Below are 25,803 nucleotides of genomic sequence, written 5' to 3'. Positions count from 1 at the left end.
TCCTAGAACACAGCACCTGGAATCTAAATTCCAGGGCTATCACGCATGGCGGTGTCGGAGGGCAGTCCATTTTAACAGAGTTGGGACAGAGGAGATGAGATGAGGGGCGGGGAGGCTCTCCCACAGCTGCCACCAGCAAGTGAATTCCAGGTTTGCTCCACCACGTCACAGAGGAGTGATGCTCTTTCACTGCTCAGCTCCCACAACTCTGCCGGGTCCCCACGAGGAGCAGGAAACAAACAGGGCCAGAGAAGCCACGCAAACGGACTTCTCGCAACATTAGAGGTGGGGTTTCAAGGAGCCGGAGGCGATTTGGCTAAAATTCCCATCCATGCACTGTGCCAGACACTGGCTTCCTGTGACAAGAGCATTTTAACTTTTCTTCCTGAGGTCACAGCTAGACATTTTCCAGACCACCTTGCAGCTGGGTGTGACTAAGTGACCAAGTTCTGGCCAATGGAATGTGGCCTGCCCCCCCAAACTTTCCTTACAACCTTCTGTGGATTTCCTTTCCCTGTCTGCTGGCCTGATGTCAGGAGTCAGCAGAAGACCCTGAGGCTGACGGGCTGGCAAAACCACAGAGCAGAGAGGAACCGCCTCCTGGCTGCATGGGCCAGAGCACCCCGCACCTTTCACATTAGACTGAGACGTGAACAAGAAACATTCCTTTACTGTATTGAACCGTTGAGATATGGGGGTTGTTCGTTACACCAGGTGAAGTCAGGAGTTTTTTGGAATGTCAAGGAAATTCTGTTGCTACTATCCTGGGACTTAGTCCTAGGGAGGTACCAACACATTCTCTAGAATTTTTGAACACTGGGCTCCTCCCAGAGTAGACACTTACCAAATAGGAGAGCAGAGGCAAACTTGTTGCCTGTGAGCCATAAAAATGCTATGCACTCAGACACCCCAGACAGCAAATCCTGGCTCCATTTTATGCCCAGGAAAGACAAAATACTAGCATCTTTCGAGATTGTTCTGGGGATGCAGTGAGAGTGCATGCAAAGCATCAAGTGCTAAGTGGATGCTCAGCATATGGCAGTTTCCTCTCCACTCTGCCACACTTGTCCCATGGGGCTGTGGACACAGCTCATCACACAGACTCAGCGCCCCCAAACCCAGAGCAACCACAGTCTGGGTGCAGTTTGGGCCGCTGGCTGGGTGAGAACCTGCTGGGAACGTTGTCCACGAAGCAAGAAAGGGCCAGTTCCTATAGCCCCAGGAGGGCGCAAGTCCCCAAGGGAGAGCTGGTGAGAAAAATGAGCAGGACCAGAAAAGAAGGAGGGCCAAGGTGAGGCGTCAGGTGCAGAAGTGGGTGAGACTTCAAGGGACACCATGCAGGAAGGGAAAGGGGAGAAAATATTGGCAAATCATATATCTGATACAGGACTGGTGTCCCGAATATATAAAGAACTCTTAAGACTCAATAGTAAGACAAATAGCCCTATTAAAAAGCAGGCAAATGTTCTGAATAGACATTTCTCCAAAGAAGATATACAGATAGTTAATAACATATGAAAAGATGTTCAACATTCTTAGTCATTAGGGAAACACAAATTAAAACCACACTGTGGCACCACATCACACCCACTAGAATGGCTATAATAAAAAAGACAGACAATAACAAACAAGCGAGAATGTGGAGAAACTGGAACACTCATATATATTGCTTATGGTAATGTAAAATGGTATAGCCACTTTGGAAAACACTTGGATGCTTCCTCAGAAAGTTAAAACAGACTTAGCATATGACCCATCAGCTCCACTCCCAGGTAGGCACCCAAAGGAAAAATGAGTCCACACGAGAACCTATGCACGAGTGTTCCCAGCAGCATTATCATTAGGACAGCCAGAAAGTGGAAACAACCTAAACGTCCATCAACTGAGGAATGCATGAATGAATTCTGGTATATCCAAATTCCAATACAATGGAATTTTATTCGGCTGCAACCTGGATGAGCCTTGCAAATGTTATGCTGGGTGAAAGAAGCCAGACACAAAAGAGTACATGTCGTATGATTTCATTCGTGTTAAATGTCCAGAACAGGACTTCCATGGTGGCGCAGTGGTTAAGAATCCGCCCGCCAACGCAAGGAATATGGGTTTGATCCCTGGTCTGGAAAGATCCCACATGCCATGGAGCAGCTAAGCCCGTGAGCCACAACTACTGAGGCTGTGCTCTAGAGCTCGAGAGCCACAACTACTGAACTCATGTGTTGCAGCTACTGAAGCCTGCATGCCTAGGGCCTGTGCTCTGCAACAAGAGAAGCCACCGCAATGAGAAGCCCGTGTACTGCAAGGAAGAGAAGCCCCCACTTGCCACCACTAGAGAAAGCCCTCACGTAGCAATGAAGACCCAATGCCACCCTAAATTAAAAAAAACCAAAAAACCAAAAATGTCCAGAACAGGCAAACCCATAGGGACAGAAAGTAGATTGGGGTTGCCAGGACTGAGGGTGGGGGAAATGGGGAGTGATTGCTAGTGGCTATGGAGTTTCTTTTTGAGGTGCCTGCCCTCTGTGTCCTGCCTGAAGAGGGGCCATGTTCCAGGGGAAGATGCACAGAGCCAGCTTCCAGTAGGTATCACCTCTCACATGTGTCACGTGTGTGATTCCACTCCCCTTCCTGCACAGTACTAGGGTCAGGGGGTGTGGTTTCCATTCAGTAGCTGAGAAAACTCAGGCCTGGGAGATGGCCTATGAACAAGATGGCGCTACAAATATAGGATCCAAACTCATTCTGGTTCTCCACAATCTGATTTTTGACTCTGATCTCACAGGGGGTCATACCATCATACCAGTGGTAGAGAGAGCAATGGGCCAGGTTCTGAGATATCTGGGACCAAGAACAGCCCTGCCACTGACTAACTGCTTGACTGTGGGCCAGTCATTTGAATTCTTTGAGCCTCAGTTTCCTCATGTGTAGATACCAGTTATGCCTGCCCCACAGGTGGGAGGTCCAGAGCTCAAAAAAAGACAGCGGAAGTAAAAGGGATGTACTTTGGTGCCAAACCCAGGGCTCAGAGCTGTAAAACAAAGAGTTCTTGCCCATATAGGGGCTCATCATAGAGCTGTGTAATTGGTAAAGGCCTCATACATGCCAAGCAAGTTCATTACCAAAGGCTAGTCTACGGCCATACCACCCTGAACGCGCCCGATCTCGTCTGATCTCGGAAACCAAAGGCCAAATCAGGGCAGTAGATCATAAAAACTAAATATTCTTAGTAAGAGTGTGCTAGACTGTGTGTGTCCACCAAAAATTCGTATGTTGAAGCCCCAACCTCCCAGTGTGGCTGTATTTGGAGTAAAGAAGTAATTAAGGTTAAATGAGATTATCAGGGTGGGGCCCTGATCTGATAGGATTAGTATTCTTCTCCTATCCTCTGCAGGCGTGTGCCTAGGGAAGGCCACATGGGGACACAGTGAGAAGGTGGCCACCTGCAAGCCAGGAGGAGAGCTCTCACAGGAAACCTCAATATTGGGCCTCTTGACTCCAGAACTGTTGTTTAATCTATCTAGTCTATGTTTAGTTATGGCAGCCCAAAGCAGCTAATACAAAGAGCTCACACATACTAGTGTGTTAGGCACTGTTCAAGCCCTTTATGTTGTCCTAAGCACAAGATAAGAACCATTATTATCCCTATTGTACAGATTAAAAAAAAGAAGCACAGAGCAGGTCGGTAACGTCCCCCAGATCACACCGCTGACAGAAGGCAGCATTGGGCTCCAGGCTGGCTGCAGAGTGTGAGGCTGAGCGCTGCTCAGGGCCTGGGCAAGGAGACAAGTCTGTGAGCTCCACATGTACACGAGCTGTGAGGGCTTGTCCGCTGCCAGCCTGGCACTTACCAGGTGTCCCATAAATGTTGGAGAGAATGTCCAGGCGCAGGACAACAATGGGCAGGGAGTTTGAGAGCCACCAGGGCCTTCTGGCTCCCTTACAGAAAGCACAGTCTCCATCCTCTCACCCCATCTTCTAGGGGGTGGGGGTGGGGGAGGGTGTTGAAATCCCAACTCAGGACCTGTGAGTGCTGTAGGTCAGCACTTACCAGGTCAGTGGGCTCCACTTCTCAAAGTTATTCTGGCTGGTTCTTCTGGTGACACTCTCTGCTACGCCCACGGGAAGCCATCTCCCTATATATCTGAGGCTGCTGTTGTCCCTTGGACCTCAGGATCTACACAGTCAGCTGGCCAAAAGATCCAGTGAGAGCATGTATTCTGGGGTTTTCAAAGGGTCACACAGCTATCTATGAACAAACCTGGGTCTGAAACCCAGAATTCATACTATCACCAGATTCTTCTCAGGCCAAGGCCTGGGGAAAAGGAAAGAGCCTGGTGGGATGTCTGAGCCCCTGACTCTGCCAGGACCACAGGCCTCATGGTGCAGAGGCATCCACAGGGATGCTGGGCTCCACGATGGCTGCTTCTCGAGGCTGGAGCACCAGAGATGCAGCCAGACCTGCAGGCTGAGAGGCTGGGCAGGGCAGAGCCTGCCTGTGGCTGTTTCCTGAAGAGTAACAACAGTAGGAGGGATCTCTCAGTTTTGGAAGGTTGGGCCAGAGATATGTACATTCTGACACCAGCAGACAACTCGGCACACTGGCCATGGAGCAGAGTTTAACAGAGCATCCCCTCCCCTCTGGGTCAGCCAGTGTGCTGGGTGCTTGGCATTGATTCTAGGTGGAGTCATGTAGGCCCTGCCCCTTCCCTATATGGTCCAGCAGGAGTACGGACATTGAGGGAATATTCACACACACATACAGTTACAAACATGGCAAGGCCCTGAAGTAAGCTCCCAGGGATCTGAGAGTGTCAGGACAAGAGGCCCAGCTTGGTCTGGGGGTCGGGAGAGGCTTCACAGAGGAGGGGACAATAGGACCCAGTTCTGTTGGGGGAACAGGGGTGGAGAACGCCTCCTGCAGGGGCCATGGCTCACACAAAAGCTCTGACTCAGAAGCAGACGCTGTGGCAGGAGCAGAGACCCTGGGGGCCGAGGGTGCTACTAGGGCTTCTAAGCAGGGGTTAGATGCGCACTTGTAAGAGCTCACACGGGTTGCTGTGGGGAGCAGACTATGGCAGGCAGGAGAGGCGACCGCTGCGACCGCCTGGGGCCTGCCCTCTCAGGAGCAGCAGCTCCCACTGCTCAGTGCTCCAGATGCCCTGATGCTGCTGTGGGACGCTGGCCCACGTGCTCTGGACTTAAGGTGTGGGTCAGTCCAAGAAATGTGTGCACAGCGTCTGTGACGGTGCCCAAAGGCTCCCCGACCTCATGTCCCCACCTGAACCTGCTCCATATGCGCTGCCATCTCATCCTCGTCAAGCGAACGGCTGCCGACATCCACCTCCCTGCCCCCGCCACCCAGGGAGCCTTCCAGAGTGATCAGAGGGAAGCTGACAGCTTCGCATGGCCATTCACATCCATCGCCCCCTGCAGCCCCTCGACATGGTTGCCCTTGACGCAGATGCAGCGACAGTAACACTTGACAGTGTTTTTCTGCTTGACTTAGGGGTTTTATCCCTGAGGCTTGGTGGCCTATGTGTGTCAGTTCCCACCGGAGCTTCCTCCCTGGCTGGGACTGTGCCCACATCTGCAGTCCCGGGCCCCAACCCCAAGCTGTGTGCCCTGGGTGCCCATGGGTGGCTGTGTCCGCTGCTGACAACAGTATGCTGCCCATCTGACATCAACTCCCTCCCTGACAGAAGTCTGTCTTGTGCCGCCAATGAAACACTGGGGATTCTTTCTCTTTTGGATGTAAGGGAAGAGCCTTGTGCTTGGCAATCACCTAAGCTTAGCATTTAAGTTTTGCCAGGAGAATTTATAGAACTTTTTAGAAGTTATAAAACTGAAATGGGGGGTGGGGTGGAGGGGGCATCTAGAGGCATCTAGTTCCTCTGTAGGACCCTGTAGGACAAGGGACTTGCCTGAGGTCACAGAGTAAGTTCGGGCAGGGCCTGGCACACCTCCAGTTCAAGATGGACCCTCACCTGACAAAGCCCCTCCCCGCTGAGTTCCCAGGGGCCCCAGGTGGACTGGGCTCCTGCCCCTCCAGGTGCCAGAGAGTCACAGTGAGGGGAGACTGGTCCTCACCCTGGCTGTTCTCCCTATCCAGCTGGGTGGCTGATAAGATAAAGGCTGGGGGCCTGCATTTTCCCACCTTCCCAACTTTTCCAGGAGGAAGCAGCCTCCTCGGAGGCTAGACCTGACTCTCTTCTTCCCATCCAGCTTCAAAACGTCTAGGACTTGGAGTCCGAGGATGTGTTCAGGGCTTGCTTCCTGGCATGCTCAGGGTGGTGATACCTGGAGTGGTCTTTCCACCTGCTTACCCCTGTGGCTGGCAAGCCCCCAGGAGCCAGCCAAGGGGGCAGAATCAGCCTCGCTGGAGTGGATGAGGCCTTTATTACTGTTAGGATCTGGGCCTCATCCGCCGGCAGGCTAGGGACCACAGCCTGGCCTCAGAGTCGACGGCTCTCTCCTGGTTTCCCGGTACTTATCTACTCTGCACGTGGCTGAGGGCCTGGTCCCAGACTGTGGCTCCCAGTGAGGTTCTGGGTGGGAAAGCCAAGGTGGAGGTCATGGGCCTGTACCCTCCTTAGGTTGGTTAAAAGTCTGGAGGCAGACTGCCTAGGTTTGCACCCAGTCCCAATGGAGTAACCTTGGGCTTGTTACTTCCTCTCTCTGAATTTCAGTTTTGTCATATGCAGAATGAGAGCAATAATGGAATCTGTGTACCAATCAGGGTCCTGTCAAGAAACAGGGTGCTCCGAAAGGGACAAGAGAAGAGAGCAAATGAGCTAACACGTGGACAGTGCTCAGAACAGTGCAGGGTGTGGGGTTTGATCAGATTACATGGACGCACCAGGGGCTGCCCTTCTCTGCACTCCTGGAGGCATACGGAGTGCAAGTGAGGGTGAAAGTTTCAGAGGGATAACCCTGAACCCATGTTAACTGACATGTGGCCAAAAAAAAAAAAAAAAAAAAAAGAGGTCACCGGCTCAAAATTCTGTACCTTACCTTTAGTCCCAGGCTGATCCCCCCACCTTTGGAAGCAAGAGAAGCAGAAGGCAGTGACCCTGCCCTCCGAATGTTAGGGGAGACCAGATGCTAAGTGGGGGGGTGGGGTGGGGTACAGGACAGGGACTCTGGAGCAGGGAAGGCACACTTCGAATGGTTACTGGAAAATGGGAGCACGGTTCTTGCTTCTTGTGGGGACAGAAGAGAGGAAGGCAAGTGGAAAAATCCTCGGTCTAGAAAACAGGAGACCTGGTTCTCGTGTCAGCTCTGCTGGACCTGTGGTGTGATATCGTGCTAGCCTCTCTCTGCCCCATGCCTCAGCATCCCCTTCTGTAAAAGGAAGGACCTGGGGGAGAGCAGCAGGTCCCAGAGAATGGTTATACAAGGTAACAGGATTACTCAAAAAAAAAAAAAAAAAAAGTTTGGGAAACTCTGTATGAGACACACATCAACAAGCTCCCTTTCTGTACGGTGCTGAGGGCCTTGGATACGGTAATGCACACTGTGGTTCCCCAAGAGGAGATACAGTCCGTGTCCCCAAACTTACAAGAAAAGAGAGTGCTGCTCCATCACATCAAGGGACTAATGTCTGAGGAATCCCGGGCTAGAAGAGTGTCAGTGATTCCTCCAGCACAAAATTGTACGTTCACAGCAACGTGCTCACTGAGAAAGCTGTGATTAAACTCCAATAGGGCTGCTGCATTCTGCGAGGGATGTGGACTCACAAGAAGGGAAGAAGGGACCTCCTGTGCAGGTCTGGCAGGAGGCGCTCAGCAAGGCTGGGATTCTCCCATGGACTATACCACCACATCTGCTGAAGGCAATGAGCACAGAGTTAAGGAAGTGTCTGCTACTTCAAATGTGAAAGCACCAATGCACAACCACAAGGAATATGCAAAATCAAGGAAATGTGGCATCCAAAAGTAGAAAATAACAGTTGTCCAACAACTAAGCTCAAAGGCATGGAGTACTGCAATGCCTTTGAGAATAAAGATAAAGAATTCAAAATAGTAGTTATGAAGAAACTCAATGAGTTGAAAGAAAATTCAGAAAGACAATTCAATGAAATCAGGAATAAGATATATGAACAAAATGAGTTCTTTTCCAAAGAGATTATAAAATAAAAAGAACCAAACAGAAACTCAGGAGCTGAAGACTTCAATGAATGAGATGAAGAATGCAATAGAGCCCTGCAGGGAGGCTTGCCCCGGAGCGCTAGTGGAAGGTGGTCTGAGATTCTGATGCGTTGGGCCAGGAGAGACCCACTGGGCCTTGGATAAGAAGTAAATCTGAAGCATGATGACCCTACGCAACAAGTTCCATAGAGGGAAACTCGACTCTGGAGGTCTCTGTGGAGCACTGCCGGTGAGGGGCTCTTGCCTGAACTTAGACACCCCGAGTCCAGGCCATGAGCATCTATGCTCCTCGACCTGACACTCGAGGCCAATCCCCCTCCCTTTCTCCCTTGCTACTGGCTAGAAGGGGTAGTGGAGGGCAGCTTCTTGGGCTTGGAATAGAAGCAGAGACCCTGAGTGTGACAGAGCAACAGGACAGAAGGGCCGGATCGGTGTCACATCTGGGCTGCTCAGGAAGGAGAGAAATGCATATCCATCTTATTTATGCCACTGTTATTTAGGGCGTCTTCATTACAGCAAGGAAGCCTACATCCTGACTGATATACACTGGTATTATTTCCATTTTAAGGAGGAGGAAACTGAGGTTCAGGGTACTTAAGGAATCTGCCTGACATCGCAAAGGTAAAAAAGGATCTAGTTTTGACCTTGTGCTTGCCTGACTCTCGCGTATGTGCTCTTTGCCCCATCACACACAGAGCTTCACTTGGAGGATGTGCACTGTGGTTCTACATGAAAAGATACAAGAGGCTGAGACCTTATCATCGGACTCCTTGCTGCAGAGAGGAACTCTTGGACATGGTCCTGGGGAGGGCAGTGTCCAGGAATCAAGGTACTGCTCCACTCAGGTGCACAACCATAGACCCTGAGAACAGCAGTGGAGACCCCAGCAGGCACCCTGGCTTGCAAAGCTGGGCCCAGAGAGCTGCCCTGGGTCAGAGAGCGCCTTCCTCTCCTTGGCTGGTTGTCATCAGGGGGACCAGCTGGTCTTGGCACCAGGCAGGGAAGTGCGGCAGGAAGGAGAAAGGAAGGAAGACAGAGGGCTGGGCAAGAAGGGGGAGGGCACCCATAGAGCTGGAAAAGCGGGACCTAATTTGGCAGTGAGCTATTTCAGGACTGTGCCCTGGGACCCTGGACCAGAGATATTGGGGGAGGGGAGCCTGGTTGTGCAAATACTCCTAATCCATGGCTCTTCTAGGGCTGTCAGCTGCTCCTGGGTACACTCGGGAGAGAGGAAGGAGAGAAGCCGACTGCTGGCACTTGTGCTGGGTGATGCGAGCTTGCTGTTTGAGCCAGAAGGGTCTGTGCACATCAGAGCTAGTAACATGTTCATGCTGTGTCTGGACGAGCACACTGCACTGCAGTGACTCCCTGCTCGTCGTATTTGTTGTCATAAGTATAGAATCATCCCTATTTTACAGATGAGGAAACTGAGGTCAGGGTGGGGGTTGATGGAGTAGAGGTCAGAACATTGAGAAGGGGCGAGGTCAGGGGCTGGAAGGGAGGTCAGGGAGCCTGGAGGAGGTTCCCTCTGGAACTCCCAGAGCAAGGAAGCCAGGGCTGCTATTGTACTGAGGGCCTGGGGTCCTGTCTGCATTGGTTGAGTTGGGGGGACCTCCATGTGCCCACCCACAGAACTCTGCAGGGTTCAGCAGGCCCTGTGCCAGGCAGTATGCCCAGAGGAACTCATGGTCCAGTAGGGGATGTGGCAGTTGCACCAGGTTCCATGTCAGGTGGGTGGTGGGCAGCCCTAGAAAGAGGCTCGCTCCCTCTTGGGACAGACCACTTGCCCACCCCCAGGGGTCTGCAGTAGTCTTTCAGCTCTTCTCTGGCCGCCCATCTATCCATTCTCCACATGGCAGCCACAGCAAGCCTCGCAGAGGCCACCCGTGTCTCGGCCTTGCTTAAAACCTTTGGTGCCTCCCTTCTGATCCAGGAACAAAGCCAAAATTCCTTTCATGGCTTGGACGCTCTCCTCACCTGGCTGGCCCCTGCCTCCCTCTTCAGCCTCATCTCTTGCCACTCTCCCCACTTGACCTCTGGGCTCCGGCCAAACTGGCCTTCTTTCAGACCCTGACACTCCCCACTTCAGAGCCTTTGCACATGCTGTTCCTCATGCTGTTCCATCCACCTGCAACATTCTGCTCCTTCTCTCTGGCTCTCACCTGCCTCACTCATGTCAGTTCCTCCTGATTTCTGTCAGACACCTTGTCCTCAATACGGGACAGGCTGGGCCTGCTGTTGCGGGGCTCACAGCTCTGTGAAGCTACTGAGGGGTGTCCATCTTCCCCCAGACTGAGCTCTCGGCAGTGCTGCTTGTTTCTGCTCACCTTGTGCACCCAGTGCCTGGCATGCCGCTATTGCACAGAAGGCCACAAAATATGTTTCTCAAATGAATGAGTGAGTGAACAAATGAAAGAGAGAGAGAAGCTGTAGGTGCCCAGGAAAGGTGAAAAGACACTACCAGCCGCAGGGACTAGGGAGGGGTTTATTGAGGGAATGACATCCGTGGAGCCAGAGGTAGCCTTGATACAAAGGAACAAAGCAGCTGTCATTTGAGGACCACTTTCTCTGTGCCAGGCACCCCACCGATGCTGGGATACCCGATGGGGTCACCCTTCCTACTCATGAAGAACCATCTCAAGTGTTTCTGGGGGACTGTCACCTAGTGCAGTCTGCCTCTCTCCTTCTCTCTGGAATCCTGCTTCCTCTCTCCTTGGCTCTACTTCTTTTGGCCTCTGTCTCAGGCCTTGCTGGACCCTGGTCCAGGAGCAGCCTTCCTCAGCTCCACTCCCGCAGAGCCAGGAAGAGGGACAGAAGCTGGGGCACACACTCTGCTTCCCGGCCTGGAACCAAAACCAACAGGGAATTTCGGGGAGGGACTGAGGCCACCTCTTTGATTTGTAGTAGGTCAGAGGCCTTGGCACTAGCTCTTCACCCAGTTTTGAAACAACTGTCACAGCCAGGCTTCTAGTCCTGGCTCTCTCTCCACCAGACAGGCAGCGAAGTGTGGGTGAGGAAGACACAAATAAGAGCTGTTTACTGAGCATTTACTAGGTGCTAGGCCCCATGCTAAGCCCTCAATGCACATGAATTCTTTAATCATAACAACCCTGTGAGTAGGTCATATGATTACCTTCAGTTTTCAGATGAGGAATCTGAGGTTGAGCGAACCAAGTAACCCCCCTGAAGTCCAATCCTGGACAGGCAGGGCCAGGATTCAGGGTTGGGTCTCTGACTCCAAAGCCTGGCTCTAACCCCTGCTGAGCTGCCTCCCTTGGGCACAGCCCTGGGCAGCCACACTTGCCCAGCTCTAAAATGAAGTTTTGACTGGCACAACGCTAAGGTCCCTGGTGGCTCAGGTGGGCTTGGAAAGACCCAAGTCTTCCCAGGAGACATCCCCAAACATGGGGATCTCCTGCCCATTTTCATCTGTGGTTCTGCCATCACCCCCTGCTGCAGACCCAGTGGAAAGGCAAGATGGGAAGGGTGAGTGATGGGCTGGGGGCTGTGTGTCCATGTGCCCTGCACCTGGGATCCTGGGTAGCCCACTGGGAAAGAGCCACCATGGGAACAGCAGCTCTGGCTCCCGGGAAACTGGGTTATCTCATAATCCTGCTGTGCTAGCTTTAGCCTGGCTGGCCATCTACTGATACAGTATGAGTCAGGCACAGTTGGCAGTGCTGAAGTCAAGAAGAGATTTAGGATGGCTACAGCAGCCTCCCCAGCATTTGTTTCTTCTGCTTCCAGCTCCTGGTTTTCCTCTGGGGAATTCACTCTGGTCTTCCTGGGAACCCCTCAGGCAATCAGAGTACTGCATTCCCTTGGTCACAGTGACTGGTTCAGGAAGGGGCATGTGATCTAATTGGGCCCTGGGAGAGAATGGGACTCCCAGGACCTAAGTGGCTGCTCAAAGAATAGACCGCAGGGGCACACCTTGTGCTCTGTACATCCCAGGATGCTCACAGGTCAGGTAGGGTGGGAGGATGTGGTGACATAACTGCTGCAGCCATTTTCTTGCAAGGCAAGGAGCGATTTTGTGGAGTCTAAGGGGAAGACCACATGGGGGGGTCAGAGTAGAGAGATGAAGAGGAGCCAGGGCTGTCATCAGAGCTGCTGAGTCGAGCCTCACCTGCAGCAGGACCTCTGGACTTCTTAATCCCTGAGTCAGGTGATTGTTTTTCTTTCACAAGCCAGTTTGAGTGTATCTATTATCTCTTGTGACCAAAAGTGTCCTAACTTATCCAGAGGTGGGTAAGTTTGGTAGTGACGCAAGACCACTGTAGGTTGTGGTGGCACAAATTAATAAGAAGGGGGGAAGAAGCTGAGTAAAGCAGAAGATGGATGTGTGTGTGGTTACGAGAAGGGCTGATGGGCGCTGGTTTTCCTAGTGAAGCCATCCCCCACCCCAAGCATGTGGCACTACACCCCCTACCTCACAAGCATGCAGAGCAGGGCCTCTGAGCTGGGGAGGGACCCAGATACCATACCTCAGCCACCCCCACCCAGCCTGTGACTCACAGTGTCAACCACATGGTGCCGCTGCCCTGGGGCACCTAACCTCTTTCCCATCCCTGACACTCCTCAACAAGCCAAAGTCCGCCTCTTGGTCCCCAGGCTCCTCTGCAGTACACTGGGTTCCCAGGAAAGGATAGGACATTCACAAAGGGCTCAAATGTGGGGTTTGGGCCCAATAAGGTAATACATATAGTCAGGGAGAGACCTCCGGGGTGAACGGTGACAGTGCTCACCACAAAGCTTTAACCTGTGTTCCCCTACAGGACTGCACAGCCGGCATGCACTGTGTACTAATGTTTTTATCAATCCTGAAACTATGTTCTAGGTAGCACAACTACATTCCATTGCATTTGTGATGGGTCCAAAGTATTAATTTGTTAAGTACACATATTTAAAATATACCACAATTTTGTGACCTTATTTTAAGAATTCTTCATTTCTCAATATGCCAGGAGCCTCAAAAAATGGGCACTGGGCAGGCAGACCTCTCTTAGCTGTTCTCTATGTCTTCTAAGGCTGGGAGATCTCCTTGGTGACTTGTTTGACACCTTAAAGAAACCTCTGAGCCCAAAGGATGCACCCACAATGTTCCCTCTCCAAAGAGGAGGCTCTTGGTTCCCCTTGCGGGATAGCCAGGCAGAAACATGGGGGGTGGGGGTAGAGTGAGGGCTGTGATGTAGGCCTCCATACACCCAAGGGGAAGGTCACTAGTGGGTACCCCACTCATCCTGGTGCTTGGAAATATGTACTTGCACAGTTGTAACATTCTTTCACCATTAGAGCTGGTAATTCAGGGTTTACAGGGAGAGACAGAGACAGGGGACTGTAGGCTACTGTGAAAGAGAGAGGAAGGGTGGGGGAAGAGAAAGGAAGGGAGGGAGAGAGAAAGGGGGAGGGGGAGAGAGAAAGGGGGAGGAGAGAGAGAGGGAGGGGACATAAATGCAAGCCTGTGGTTTTCATTTCATGTTCTTTAGTCTTTAGGTTTCCTTTTCTTTCTTTTTTAAAATTCCACATCTCTTTCTACAGGCAATGAACTTGTGAGGAGATCGGCAGGGTCCCAGGCTTGAAGACCCACTGCATGTGGAAGGGTGGCCAGGAGGGGCCAGATGGAGGCCAGGTGCAGTAGTCACCAATGAGCCCAGAGAAGCTGGGGCGCTGGAGGCGCTGCAGGTGCCAGGGTGTGCGGGTGGTGGTCTGCCTGCATGGGTGTTCTTCCCAGAGACTCTGCCAAGGCTTTGTGCTGCCAGGAGATTTACTTGCCACCAACCATTTTCTTGTCTCTGGTGCCCCTTGGGACAACATTCTAGCTTCTGAGCCTACGTGGGTGCTATAGACTGAATTTTGCATCCTCTCAAAATTCTTATGTAGAAATCTAACCCCCAATGTCATGATATTAGGAGGAGTGGCCTCTGGGAGGGGATTAGGGGATTAGTGCCTTTATACTAGACGCCAGAGCTCAACCCTATTCCTTCCATCCTGCGAGGACACGGTGAGGAGATGGCTGACAATGAACTAGGACGTGGCCCTCACCAGACAGCTAATCTGCTGGCTCCTCGATCTTGGACTTCCCAGCCTCCAGAACTGTGAGAAATAAGTTTCTCTTGTTTAAGCCACCCAGTCTATGGTATTTTTGTTATATTGGCCAGAAAAGACTAAGACAGTGGGAAAACAAAGGCAAAAACTGGAGAAGAAACTAGGATCCACCTCTGCCCCAGCCCGGAGGAGCACCCACCCGCCAGAGCAGCCCCGCCATTCCTGGCCTCAGGACTGGACTTCCCAATGACTTAGCACACCTGCTTTCACATTCTTACTAATTCCCATGACAGTCCACAGGCAGGGTGGCAGGTGGTGATGGGTGCTGTCTCCCAGTCCCTTCTCTCTTGCCTCTGTGTCCCCACTAAAGTGGGCCCAAAAGCCACATTTTTGCTTTCCTCAGTTCCCTTGCTGCTAGGCCAATGTGGAGTTAAGAAGTCGGGCTGCCCCACCTCCTCCTCCAGCCTCTGGAGTCCTTGTGAGAGGGTGTTACCTGCCATCCTGGAGCCATGAGCCCCCAGAGAGCCACTGAGGTGCTGACTCAGCCCCTAATGCTGCACAGCTGCAGAGCAGCGCCAGGGCTGCCGACTCTGTTGGGGAAACAACAGCTGTCCCTATTATCGAGGACACTGTTGGTTTTTACTTGCAGCCAAATACATCCTAACTTACATTGGGAAACGTAGAGAAGCTCTGCGACTTGCTCAAGGGAAAGTGCTTACCAGTTACAGCTAAGGCAGTGACTACCCCAAACCCAACACAGGGAATACCTCCATAATCCTTCCATAACTGTAATGGCAGCCCACCACCTGCTTCTCGAGGAACAAGGCCAGGGAGTGTCTCCGTGCTTTGCCTGGTGCCTGTAGATTAAAGGCCTCGAGGCAGGAAGGATGTGCTTTCTCTTGGGTGAACTGTTTTTCCAACGATTTGGTCCTACAGGTAACCTCCTCAGAATGTCCTGTGGTAGCATATTAGACCCAGCCTCCTACTGGAATGTCCTTCATCTCTGGGCCTGGACCACAACCCCTGAAGTCCACGGAGAGGACCTTGAGGCCCAGTGTGACCCTCCATCAACAAGGAAACACCCTCGTGAGTTCTCAACACATGACTTACTAATGCAGGGAACGGCTCAGCATTTTATCAACATTCACAAAAGCGGTTTTCTGTTTAGCCCTCAGTAAACTCCAAAACTCAGTGGAGCAGAACCATCATCTTCCCCTCATCAGCACCTCTTCATTAAATGCCAGTCATGCAAGAAGTCCAAGCCTGCTCCAGCTTTCCCGATTCCCTAGGGTGGGCAGTTGACAGCAGGATGGAATCCAAGCAAAGGCAGGCTCCTCCTATGAGCCCTCAGACCCCGGCGCACACATGTACTCAGCTCAGGCTGCCCTCAGCCAGGGGGCCTGCCTCCCTCCTAGCATTCATCTGTAATGCCTAACCAACCTTTGAAAACTAGAGTACTTGTTACTCTGCTTCAAGGCACACGATGCTAACCATGGCTCAGCTTTCCCGAGTACCTACTGTGTGCTGGGTCCTGCTCTAAGAGCTTGCATCTATTAGTCATTTAATCCTCAAGACAACCCAGTGAGGTACGTCATTATTACTGCACTTTCACAATAATAAAAAACACTGTCTACTGAAGCATCTGCCCTCCTTGCCTGCGCTCTGGGGACAGGGACTGGGTCTTGCCCCCCACTGCAGGAACACCTCTGTGGACAAATGGATAGGTGAACGCACATGTGGACAAGACCGTCCTGGCCCCCTAGACTCACTGTCTGGCTGCAGAGGGAAGCATCCTGAGGCAGAGTGCTGGGGACAGCTGGGGCTGGAGCTCCAGAATGACAGTGGCGGCAACCATTTGCAGGTGGGGAAACCCAAGAAGGCTCTAAGGAAGAGAGGCGTTGGAGGGACATCTCAAAAACCTGAGATTTTAGTCCCTCCTCTTCCTTTCCCATCTTGAAACTTGCCGTTCCTTTGAGTTGGTCTTCCTTTTGGAGGAGGGGCAGGAAGAGCCACTTGTGCCACCAACCTGGGCCAAGGTAATAGTAGCCAGGTTTGGAACTCCTTATGGCCCCAAACCCGGAGGCTGGGGCCTGATCCAGTCTTAGACAAGAGGGAGCGAGCTGACCTGGCTGCACTGAACCCTGTGGAGCTGGGGAGGCCTTGGAAATCAAAGGATGGGATCCCTCAACTTTTCATTTTTGCATCTAACCCTGCCTGCCTGTGCACTGTCTGCCAGGGATGTGACTGCTCATTAAGTACTTGCGGGATGACCGACTGACTGACCAAATGAAAGAAGGCCCCAAGTTGGCTGAGTGCTTTGGGGCAGGCTGCTGAGATGGAAAGGGAAGTGAACAGTGATTCAGAAAACCTAAAGTTCTAGTCCTGGGCCTGCCACGTCATCCCTTGAGTAAGTCTCTTTCCTGTTGGAGCCAGGTGGGGCCTATTTTGCCATCATCTGCAAAATGGAAAAGCAGACTTGGATGGTCTTGAATGGAGGAGTTTCAAGCTCTATTAATCTGGGTGGGCAGAGGGTCAGAGCCAGGCCAGGCCTGGTCCGATACAGCTGAGGAGTGGCAGTGTACATGCAGTTGCCCAGAGGAAGCCTCCTCCTGGCCTCAGGTTTAGGCCTTCATCTGTCACCTCCCCAGCCCCCATCAGATCTGACAACCACTGCTGAGGTTTCTCCAGACCCCAGGAACTCAGGCAGACACAGACCTGAGGGCATGCTTGTTTTTGTCTGTTTCAGAATTCATGTAAACCACAGGGTGAACAGCACTGCGCCGTGGACGTGGTATCACAATATTTCACTGATTTAAAAAGAAGGTAGTAAAAAAAAGAAGAAGAAGAAGAAGAAGATAGTGTTCAGCGCTCTGCTATGTGACTTAAATGTCAAGATTTCTTTTACCAAAGGAGATCCAATGACATTCTGGAATCTAAGTATGAAATCTGATTCTGCCTCCCCAAAGAGTGCCATTATCTTGAGGGGGCACGGGGGGGTAGGTGGTTCTCATGAAGACCCTTGGCGGAACATTAGAGGCTGGGCAGCAATGCCAGCAACCAGCACTGATCTTTAGTCTCACTTAGGTCACTGACCCTGGGCTGCCCATTAAGTACTGTACTTGTCAGGCACTGTACTAAGCACTTCACATGCATTACCTCACTTAATCTTACAGCAGATGAAAGGGGACAGTATGAGAATTTTGCCTATTTTACAGAAAGAAATACTGAGGGTTAAGGAAGTTAAATAATTTACCCAGGGCCATATAGCTGGTGACTGAGCTGGGATTTGAATGCAGTATCCAATACTTCTTGTGTCAGGCATTATACTAGATGGATAAGATCTACATTCTGTTCTCAGGGAGTTTATAATTCAGTGGGAGAAGGAGTAGGCATAGGCACAAACAATGAAAAAATGAAAATGAGAGTATCTTCAACAGAATAAAGCCTCATACAAGTTCAAAGCATTATCTCTTCACTATTGTCCCATTATAGTGTACTTTACATATGCAAGTATACATGTCTATGCATGTAAAGTTTATGTATACTTTTATATACAGATGGGTGTGATAAAATTTATAACAATGGATTGTTCATAGACTTTCTCCATCCCCCCACGTTGGTCCAAGTGAACCTACTAATCCTGTAATTGTCCAGTTTCCCCCAGACTTTCTTCCAGTGTCAGAGTTTAGGCCAGTTCTGCCAGACAGGTTTCTCAGCTTTTGTGATACAGATGCAGGCCCTGGGCTGAGAATGAAGAAGGAGGAGGGGAGGGGACTCCGCTCTAAAGGTTGAGACAATTTACATGATAACGAACTGGGGGTGAGTAGGGAGGGAATGAAGGAGGGAGATGGAGAGGGGGAGAGAGAGAGGGAGGAAGGAGGTGGAGAAAGGGTAGAGAGATGGGGAGAAGAAGAAAGAAACAGGGGGCAGCTGGAGAAAGGGAAAGAGGGAGAGGAGGAGAGGGAATCCCTTCTAGGCAGAGATCAGGAGAGGGAGGAAGAAAGCAGGAGGGACCAGGCGAAAAAGCAAGGAGAAAGAGGACAGGAGGGAAACAGCCTGGCTCGCTGTGGGTAGAGATGGTGTCTGGAGAACTTAGGGAGAAAGCAGTTGAAGAGAGTGGAGTTGGGACAGACATGAGGAAGATAAAAAATGATTTGTGAGAAAAGCAGTAGGAGTTGTCCTTTGAGTCCCTTTTCATATTTTTGGAGAGACTCAGAAGAAAGAATGGGATTTTGAAGATCTGTTTTGCCTGGTTGTACTGTGCCTATTTAAGTGGAACTCTGCTCTGGATCTGAGCCTCATGGATTATAGCTTCCTTAGGGTTACAAATCTGTATTACATACATATATATTTTGTGCTGAACAACCTGAGGTAAGTCACTTTGCCTCTCTGTGCCTCGTTTTTTTTTTTTTTCCACTTGTGAAATGCGGACAACAATAGCACCCACTGCACAAGTAGTTGTTAGGATTAAATAATTTAATTAACATAAATGGTTTAATACAAGCCCTGGAATATAAAAATTGAAAGCGACTATATTATGGTCACCTTTAATTCTTGGAGCTACAGTTCTCTGAGTCCATCTACTTGCTGATTCCACCTGGAGCCCATTAGGTTGAGACCATATTTGGCCCAGCCCAGCCTGCCTCCTGACTTCTGCCAGAGGTGTTACCTTGTTCCCAGTCATCCAAACTGGTAACACTAGAGTCCCAATTTCTTGATCCTTATATTTTTGCCCCAGTAGCCAAGTAACTACCAGGCCCCTTTCTTTTGTCACCACACATCACTTTGCTGCCCTTCCTTTCCAACTCCCATCAAGATCCTTAGTGTAGCTCCCAACCTGCCTCCCAACCTTCAGTGTTTCCCACCACTAGCCCACCCTGCACATGCCATCACGACAATCTCCTAAAACTCACTTTCATCCCATCCTTCCCCAGCTCAGAATTTATCAATGGCTACCTATTGCCAACAGGATAAAACCCAAACCCCTTGGCATACTTTCCAAGGCCTACCCAATCTGGACCTAACTGCATCTTCTAACTTTTCCACACCTTCCTGTATCCTAATCCTCTGTTCTGGCCACTGGCCTCCTCTGTCAATCAAATCTCCTTTGGTCAACACCAGCCCACGGCCTTTATTCACGCTCTTCTCTGCTTCAAGTCCCTTTTCTCACCACACCTGTACCTGTGAAGCCATATCTCTGCTTTAAGGACAGTTCCAGCCTCACTTCCTCTAAGAAGCTTTCCCTGACCACTTCATGGAACAGCTGAGCTCATTCAGCCTATGAGTGCTGTCTTCCCAAGAAGATGAAACAGCCCCTTCAAGGCCCCATCCCACATTCCTCTGAATCTTTCTCCAGAGCTTAGCACAAGGTACACATACAGTAGGTACTCAGTCAACATCTGTTCATTAGTGGTAACATCACATGTAGTTTTCCCTTTTTCTCTGAGAACTAAGAAAGTTAGACATGTCATTCCACTCAAGGGATTTTTTGGGGGGCCTACTATGTGCTGAGCACTGTGCTGCTTGTTGGGGTGAGGAGGTGACCCAAAGATAAATGACACAGGCCTTGGGCAGAAAGACCTTAGATGATGAAGGAGTTCTTATTCTAGACTCCATTGGTGGGCATTATGAGTTCCAGAGCCCCCTGAAACTCTCCGCAAAATTTCCTGGATATGTGAGTGTGCACACGGTTCTGGAGAGAAGGCTCATGGTTTTCATTAGCTGCTCAAATGGGTTTTGATTACCCTAAAGTGCAAGGGTCACTGATCTAAGGAAACAGTGACACAGTGCACGAGATACATGCCCAATAGAATAAGCACTGAGTTGAGCTTTGCTGTTAGGGGAAGGAAAGGAAGCCTTCATCCAAAGATGGGAACTCAGCTGGTCCTCGCTGAGCAAGAAGAGCTCCAGGGGGAAGAGGGGGAAAAGGCACAAGAGGCAGAGGGTGTGGTCTGAGCCGAGGCCTGGAGGTGTGGAATTGGGTAGTGTCTTTGGGGAGCAGTCTGTGGTCTGGTGAGGCTGGTGCATGGGGCATGTAAGGGGGTCCCTGCTGTTTGCCCAATGAGGCGGCTCTTTCAGGCTTGGGCTCACACACTGTCATGTGGCCTCAGGTGAGTCCACACCCCAGAGGGACTGAGGGAAATACTAGTCAGTCCTCCCTCCACTGGGGGGTCAGGGCAGGGGGTAAGCCAGCTGCCAGGAGAAGTCAAGGACACTGTTCTAATGAGGTACGGCAAGGAAGCATCTAGATGCTTCTCTGTATGGAGAGTATAAAGCTGGTTGGCCCAAGCAGGTGCTGGGTGGGGAGCTGTCTTCCTCCAGATACCCCATCATGGGTGGGAGGATGATGGCAGATGTGGGGAAGCCAAGAGAGAGAAGGAGGTCTTTTCTTTAGAAACCAAAACACCAATTTGGGTCAGCTCTGCACAGGGCAGTTCTCCCAGCATCCAAACAGCAGATCCCCAAGTGCGCAGCCCTTGGGGACCTGAGAGAGGAAAGAGTTTGGAGACCCAGCCTTGGGGTCAGGGCACCTGGGCACCAACAACTGGCTGGCTGCATCTGCAGGTAGATTGACTGATGGTGTCCAATACCCCAGGGCCTACCCCTGCCCCCAGGTGCAGTTCAGGCTGAACAGAGCTTCTTGTTCCCAACTTGGCAGGCTCACTCCTCACTCAGGGCCCTGGTGGTCTCCCTCCTCCTTCCGTGGCTGGCTCCCTCTCACGTCAAGTTTCTTCGCAAATATCCTTTCCAGGTTCAAGGGAACCTTTCCTGGCCACCCAGTCTGAAGCAGCTCACCCCTTCCACCTCACCCCCACCTCCCACAACTGACATACAGGCAGACGGCTGCGGGGAGGGGATGGTGGTGCCTGCACACTGCTGCCCAGACAGCAAATCCACAGCAGCCCACTCCCAGGAAACACTTCTCCAGCTGTCCAGCTCACTTTGGCCTAAAGTGAAATAACACAGGAGGAGGTGCCCCGGGGCCTGGAGGCCTTTGCCAGCCAGAAGGACTGTGCCTGACAAACCCGTGCTGCCCTAGAGACAGCACGCCAGAGGTCAGGCGCCTGCCATGGTGCCACCTGCCAGAAGAGGACCAGGGTCCAGCTCCTCCGTGCCCAGTGGACTCTCCAGGGAGTCCCCACTCTGCTCTCAGCCTCTCTTCCCAGTGGAGCCTTTCCCAACTTCCTAACTGAGGGCTGTCTCGACCAAGAATCCCACAGAAGAGAAATGGCCACAGGGGCTGAGGGGCCCCGCAGTACAGTCCTTAATGTATCATGTTCCTAGCAATTCCCAAGCAATCATCCCTCTATTCAGGATAATAAAATGGAAAAAAAAATCCCCCAGGAACAACGAACATTTTCTAAAACTGAAGGAGAAAAGCATGCCAAAGTCTCACCGACTATTCTGGGTTATAATCAGGGGAGGAGGTTTTGGGGAAGGAAGAGTTGGTTGGGAGGTGGGTGTGGCGGTGAACACACACATTCCTGGACGATCTCACAGGCTGTGGTGTGTGTGTGTGCAAGTGTGCGTGTTGTGTTTGTGTAAGGTGTGTGCTGTGGACACATGAGCCTTTTGCACTGTGCCTGTTGTCTGATTAACTGAGATTCAGGTGCCATGTTCTCTCTTTGGCCTAAAGGGAGATAGAGAGACTAAAGGCCTGTGGCCTGTCCTGTATCTGAAGAGCAGACCAGGCATTTCCTGCTCTGGGCTCTAATGCCTGAGTTGATTAAAGTGAGTTAATACTTGTAAGGTGCTTAGCACAGGCCTGTCAGCACAGTGCCTAGTAGGTGTTCAATGCAAGAGAGCTATTTGTATTACCACTGTTAAAACGAATGAAGCCCTGTAACTTGTCTGGCTACTTGTAACCTGCCTTGGCTGCTTCTGATGATCTGAGTTGCTCTTTGCTGACTGGTTTCTCCAGCTCCACTCCTACTGTGTGGGTTCCTGTATCTCCCGCAAGGTCTGGCACATTGTACCCTCCATGGATACTTAGTGGAAACAAGACTGAAGAACTCTTAGTGGTCCTCATTCCACAGGCCCTGGCTCTATGACCAAAACCAAAGTCGGCCCCTGGGGAGAAATACTTTGTCTGCAGAACTGGCTTCTAGACTCAGCCTTGCAGAGGGCAGCACCCAGCTTCCCCATCCACCCCAGGCTGGCCTCGGACATACTGTCAGTCACCCAATTCCCCTGTTCTGGGAGGAGCCAATGCCTAAGCTGGGATGCTCTGTTGCATGGAATTAGGATTTTGTGCATAAAATATTGAATTTTACGTCTAAAGCTATCTGTCACAGATGATTTATCAGACCCTGAGAAGGTGAAGATTGTTTTCCTCTGGAGGGAGGTGATTTTTAGCAAAGATAGGATATATACATAATGCACTACCAAACCACACAGTAATCGGAGATTAATGCTCTCCATCCAGAGGCTCCCATGAGAGGCCCAGGCGCTTGGAGGCCTCGACCTGCTCCCCTTCTCACTCTCCAGGTCACAGGGAGAGGATCACTGGGATTCAGAGTTCCACCAGGAGACAAGAGTCACTTGTCTGAGGCTGTTTTCCCTCCCTCCCTTCCTCCCTCCCCTCTTTTATTTAGCTTTGTTAGTACGGCTGTGTAAGGTTCAGTCTTACAGTTAATGCAAATGATTGCAAATAAGAGGCTTTTACAACTTATTCCACTCACCACTTATTAGATGCCTGTTCTAGACATCAATTTCCTACAGGAAGTCTGCCCCTTTGGTCCTCAGACTCACCTCGGAGGTGCAGAAAACACATCCCTTGGCGCAAAGGAGGAAGAGAGTGAATTCAAATGGCTGCCCCCACCCCCAACAAGGTAAGAAAGCTCTCCTAAGGAGGGGAGATGGTGGCCAGGTGGAGCTTGTTTTGTCTAAGATATATTTTTTCTGTTTAAGTCAACTGACCAAGGGCATGTACTTGGACAATGTTGTGAGAGACTCAGTTTAGGGCAGTCACCAACACTTTCTCTTTTGCAAAATAAACCCTGGAATTCTGTGGCAGTTGTCTCCATTTGCGACTGTGCTGTGGCGGTTTGCCCATCACTGGAGCCCCTGTTTGACTGTGTTGGCCAGGTCGACTGGTACACAGGCGGGTGACACAGCACAGTCTCGTCCTGTCCCCGTATAGCAGCCTGGTCTTATAAAGAGGATGCGGCGGGTACCAGAGAGAGGCCCTCTCCTCCCCATGCCCACGGGTGCAGTGGCTTACCTTTCTCTCCTTGTCACCATATTCGATGCCCAAAGTGTCCATGGCCCGGACAATGGCTGCCAGGGACTGGATGGTGTTACTGTAGACAACAGGCTTGTACTGTTTCACGTCTTCTCCAGAGAAGCCATCTTCATGGATGATCCTAGAGAAAAACCACACACAGCACATCTGATGAGTGCGCGGTCCTCACTTGGCACTGAGTGCACCAGGTGTGTGAGGCTTCCCCGCCCGGCCGACCTCCTGACTTAGCTGGTTGAGGGCCAGGTCCAACTTGGATGCCGGATTACTGAGCTGCTGTGATAAACTCACAAAATCTGAAGGAAAAATCTACCTGAATTACTGATAATTAATCTGAAAGAACAGTGGTAAAAAGAAATGCACTCTTTTTACATTCCCTATGTACAGTGGAAGAAAGATCAGTCAAGGGGTTGATAATACTTGAAAGCACTTAGAACACACACTAAGCACTCAGCAAACATTTGCCATTAGTATTTTTAAGCAAAGCGCAGGATTTTAACTTAAATATCCACTCAGGAGTATACTGTTGAAGACCCCTGCGAGAAGCCTGCAAATGAAGAATATATTTTTCTTTCACAGAAAACTTACACTGCTTTTAATGGAGGTAAGAGCACTCAAAACAAACCACCTTCATCTTCAACAGAAAAGTCAACAGAAGGTGTGTGCCTACTCTCCATCCTCGACTGGGATATGACAACTTTGTCGCCCTTATTCTGATGGCTCTGAACATGGCATGGAGGACATGAAGGTGACATCACAGTTCTCAGAGGCCATGCGACACTCCCTGCCCTCCTGTTCTCAGGTTCCTCTGGGGTCAACGCTGAGGCTGGACATGCCCTGAGGTCCCTGCTCCCTGCAGATGGTGGCCGCTCAGTGAATGCCTGCTGCTGACAAGGGTCCAGGGAGAAGAGAAAACTAGAAAGCGGGTAAAACTAAGACTTTGCAAGAATCCTCTCACGGTTGAGGTACTTAAGAAAAGACAAATGGTTTTCAAGACTAATATCCAAAATTAGTCATCCCCTCCGTGCAAACTCTCCTGTGGTCATGTTTTTCTCTCCAAGACTGAACACTACTTGTAACATGTACATCCACCTCTGTAATAGCTCAGACCTCCTTTCCACCTCCACAGCCCCTCTCCAGCCCCTCACATCCTTCAGTACAGGAGAAAACTGCTAACAAGTCTTTCTTTCTATAAACAGTTTCACTGAGATATAATTCACAGACCATACAATCCACCCATGGAAAGTGTGTGATTCAATGTTTCTTAGTATATTCACAGGGCTGGGTAATCATCACTACAGTCTAATTTTAGAACATTTTTGTCCTCCCCAAAAGAAATCCTGTGCCCATTAGCAGTCACTCCCCATCCCCCACCCCAGCAGTAAGCAACTACTCATCTGATCTTCCTTCTGTTTTTATAAATTTGCCTCTTCCGGACATTTCACATAAATGGACTCATATAAAGTGTTGTCTTTTGTGGCTAGTTTCTATTACTTGGGATGTTCGTCCACGTTGTAGCATGCATCAGTACTCCTTTTCTTTTTATTGCCAAACTAGATTCCATGTATGGACATACCATGTTTTACTTATCCATTCGTCAGTTCATGGACACTAAGGATTCCTGTTATAAAATGTGACTTGGTGCTGGATTGTGAGTCTTTACCTGAGTTTCTATTGAAAAGCAGATCAAAATGACCTTATTGCCTTTTCACTGACTTTTATTAGCCCTAAATCCATTTCTGTACAAGTTTCTTGAGTGTACACCCAGTCTGGATCATTGGTGCACTACCCCAGAGGGATCTTAAAGGGAATTGTTAGTTTCCACTGTAAACAACTAGAAAACCGGACAAAATACATTAAACAAGTGGCTTCAGACACTGGAGAATAGGCAGCACAAGGCTGTGATCCGGAACAGAAAGGAAGCAAGTGTGGTGAGTCCTATGATTGCGTTGGCTTTCTGCCTGGAGGCATCTACCAGACCTCAGTGCAGGGAGGGAGGACCAGAGCAGAGCAGAGAGGTCTTACTGAGCTGATGGGATAAAGATAAAAGTTCAGGAAAGCTGAGGGGGCTGGGATTTGAAGGGCAGGATACCAGAGAGAAAAGTGCAGAGAAAGAGGGCTCCAGATATCTGAATAGGGGTCTCCTTGAGTCTTTGGCTAAATACAGTGAGATTCTATAAGCTCAAGAAACAAGTGTCAGGGAGCTTATAAGGTGAACACCTCCCAAAGCTCATCCAAGGCTGGGTTCAAGTTCCGACTAGCCAGAGTGGAGCGTTGAACACCTAGGGCATTTGGCAGAAACCTTAGAAGGCTCACGCCATGGTAGTAGGGCTAAACTAGCCCTAGAGTAAACGTGACATTAGACCTGCC

The 25,803-nt window shown here is 50.6% G+C and overlaps 1 protein-coding gene across 1 annotated transcript in view; it reads right to left on the bottom strand.

Moving 5' to 3' along the window:
• GNAO1 (G protein subunit alpha o1) overlaps positions 1 to 25,803 on the bottom strand; it is a 159,212-nt gene that overhangs the window by 49,569 nt on the left and 83,840 nt on the right. The window contains exon 3 of the mRNA XM_057710761.1: positions 23,416 to 23,557. Within this exon, the coding sequence (XP_057566744.1) occupies positions 23,416 to 23,557 (142 nt within the window). The remainder of the gene's footprint in view (positions 1 to 23,415; positions 23,558 to 25,803) is intronic.

Source organism: Hippopotamus amphibius, chromosome 16 (assembly GCF_030028045.1).
Source record: "Hippopotamus amphibius kiboko isolate mHipAmp2 chromosome 16, mHipAmp2.hap2, whole genome shotgun sequence".
Taxonomy (NCBI): Eukaryota; Metazoa; Chordata; class Mammalia; order Artiodactyla; family Hippopotamidae; genus Hippopotamus; species Hippopotamus amphibius.
Note: the sequence above shows the minus strand (reverse complement) of the source record. Positions and strands in the feature narration are given on the sequence as shown.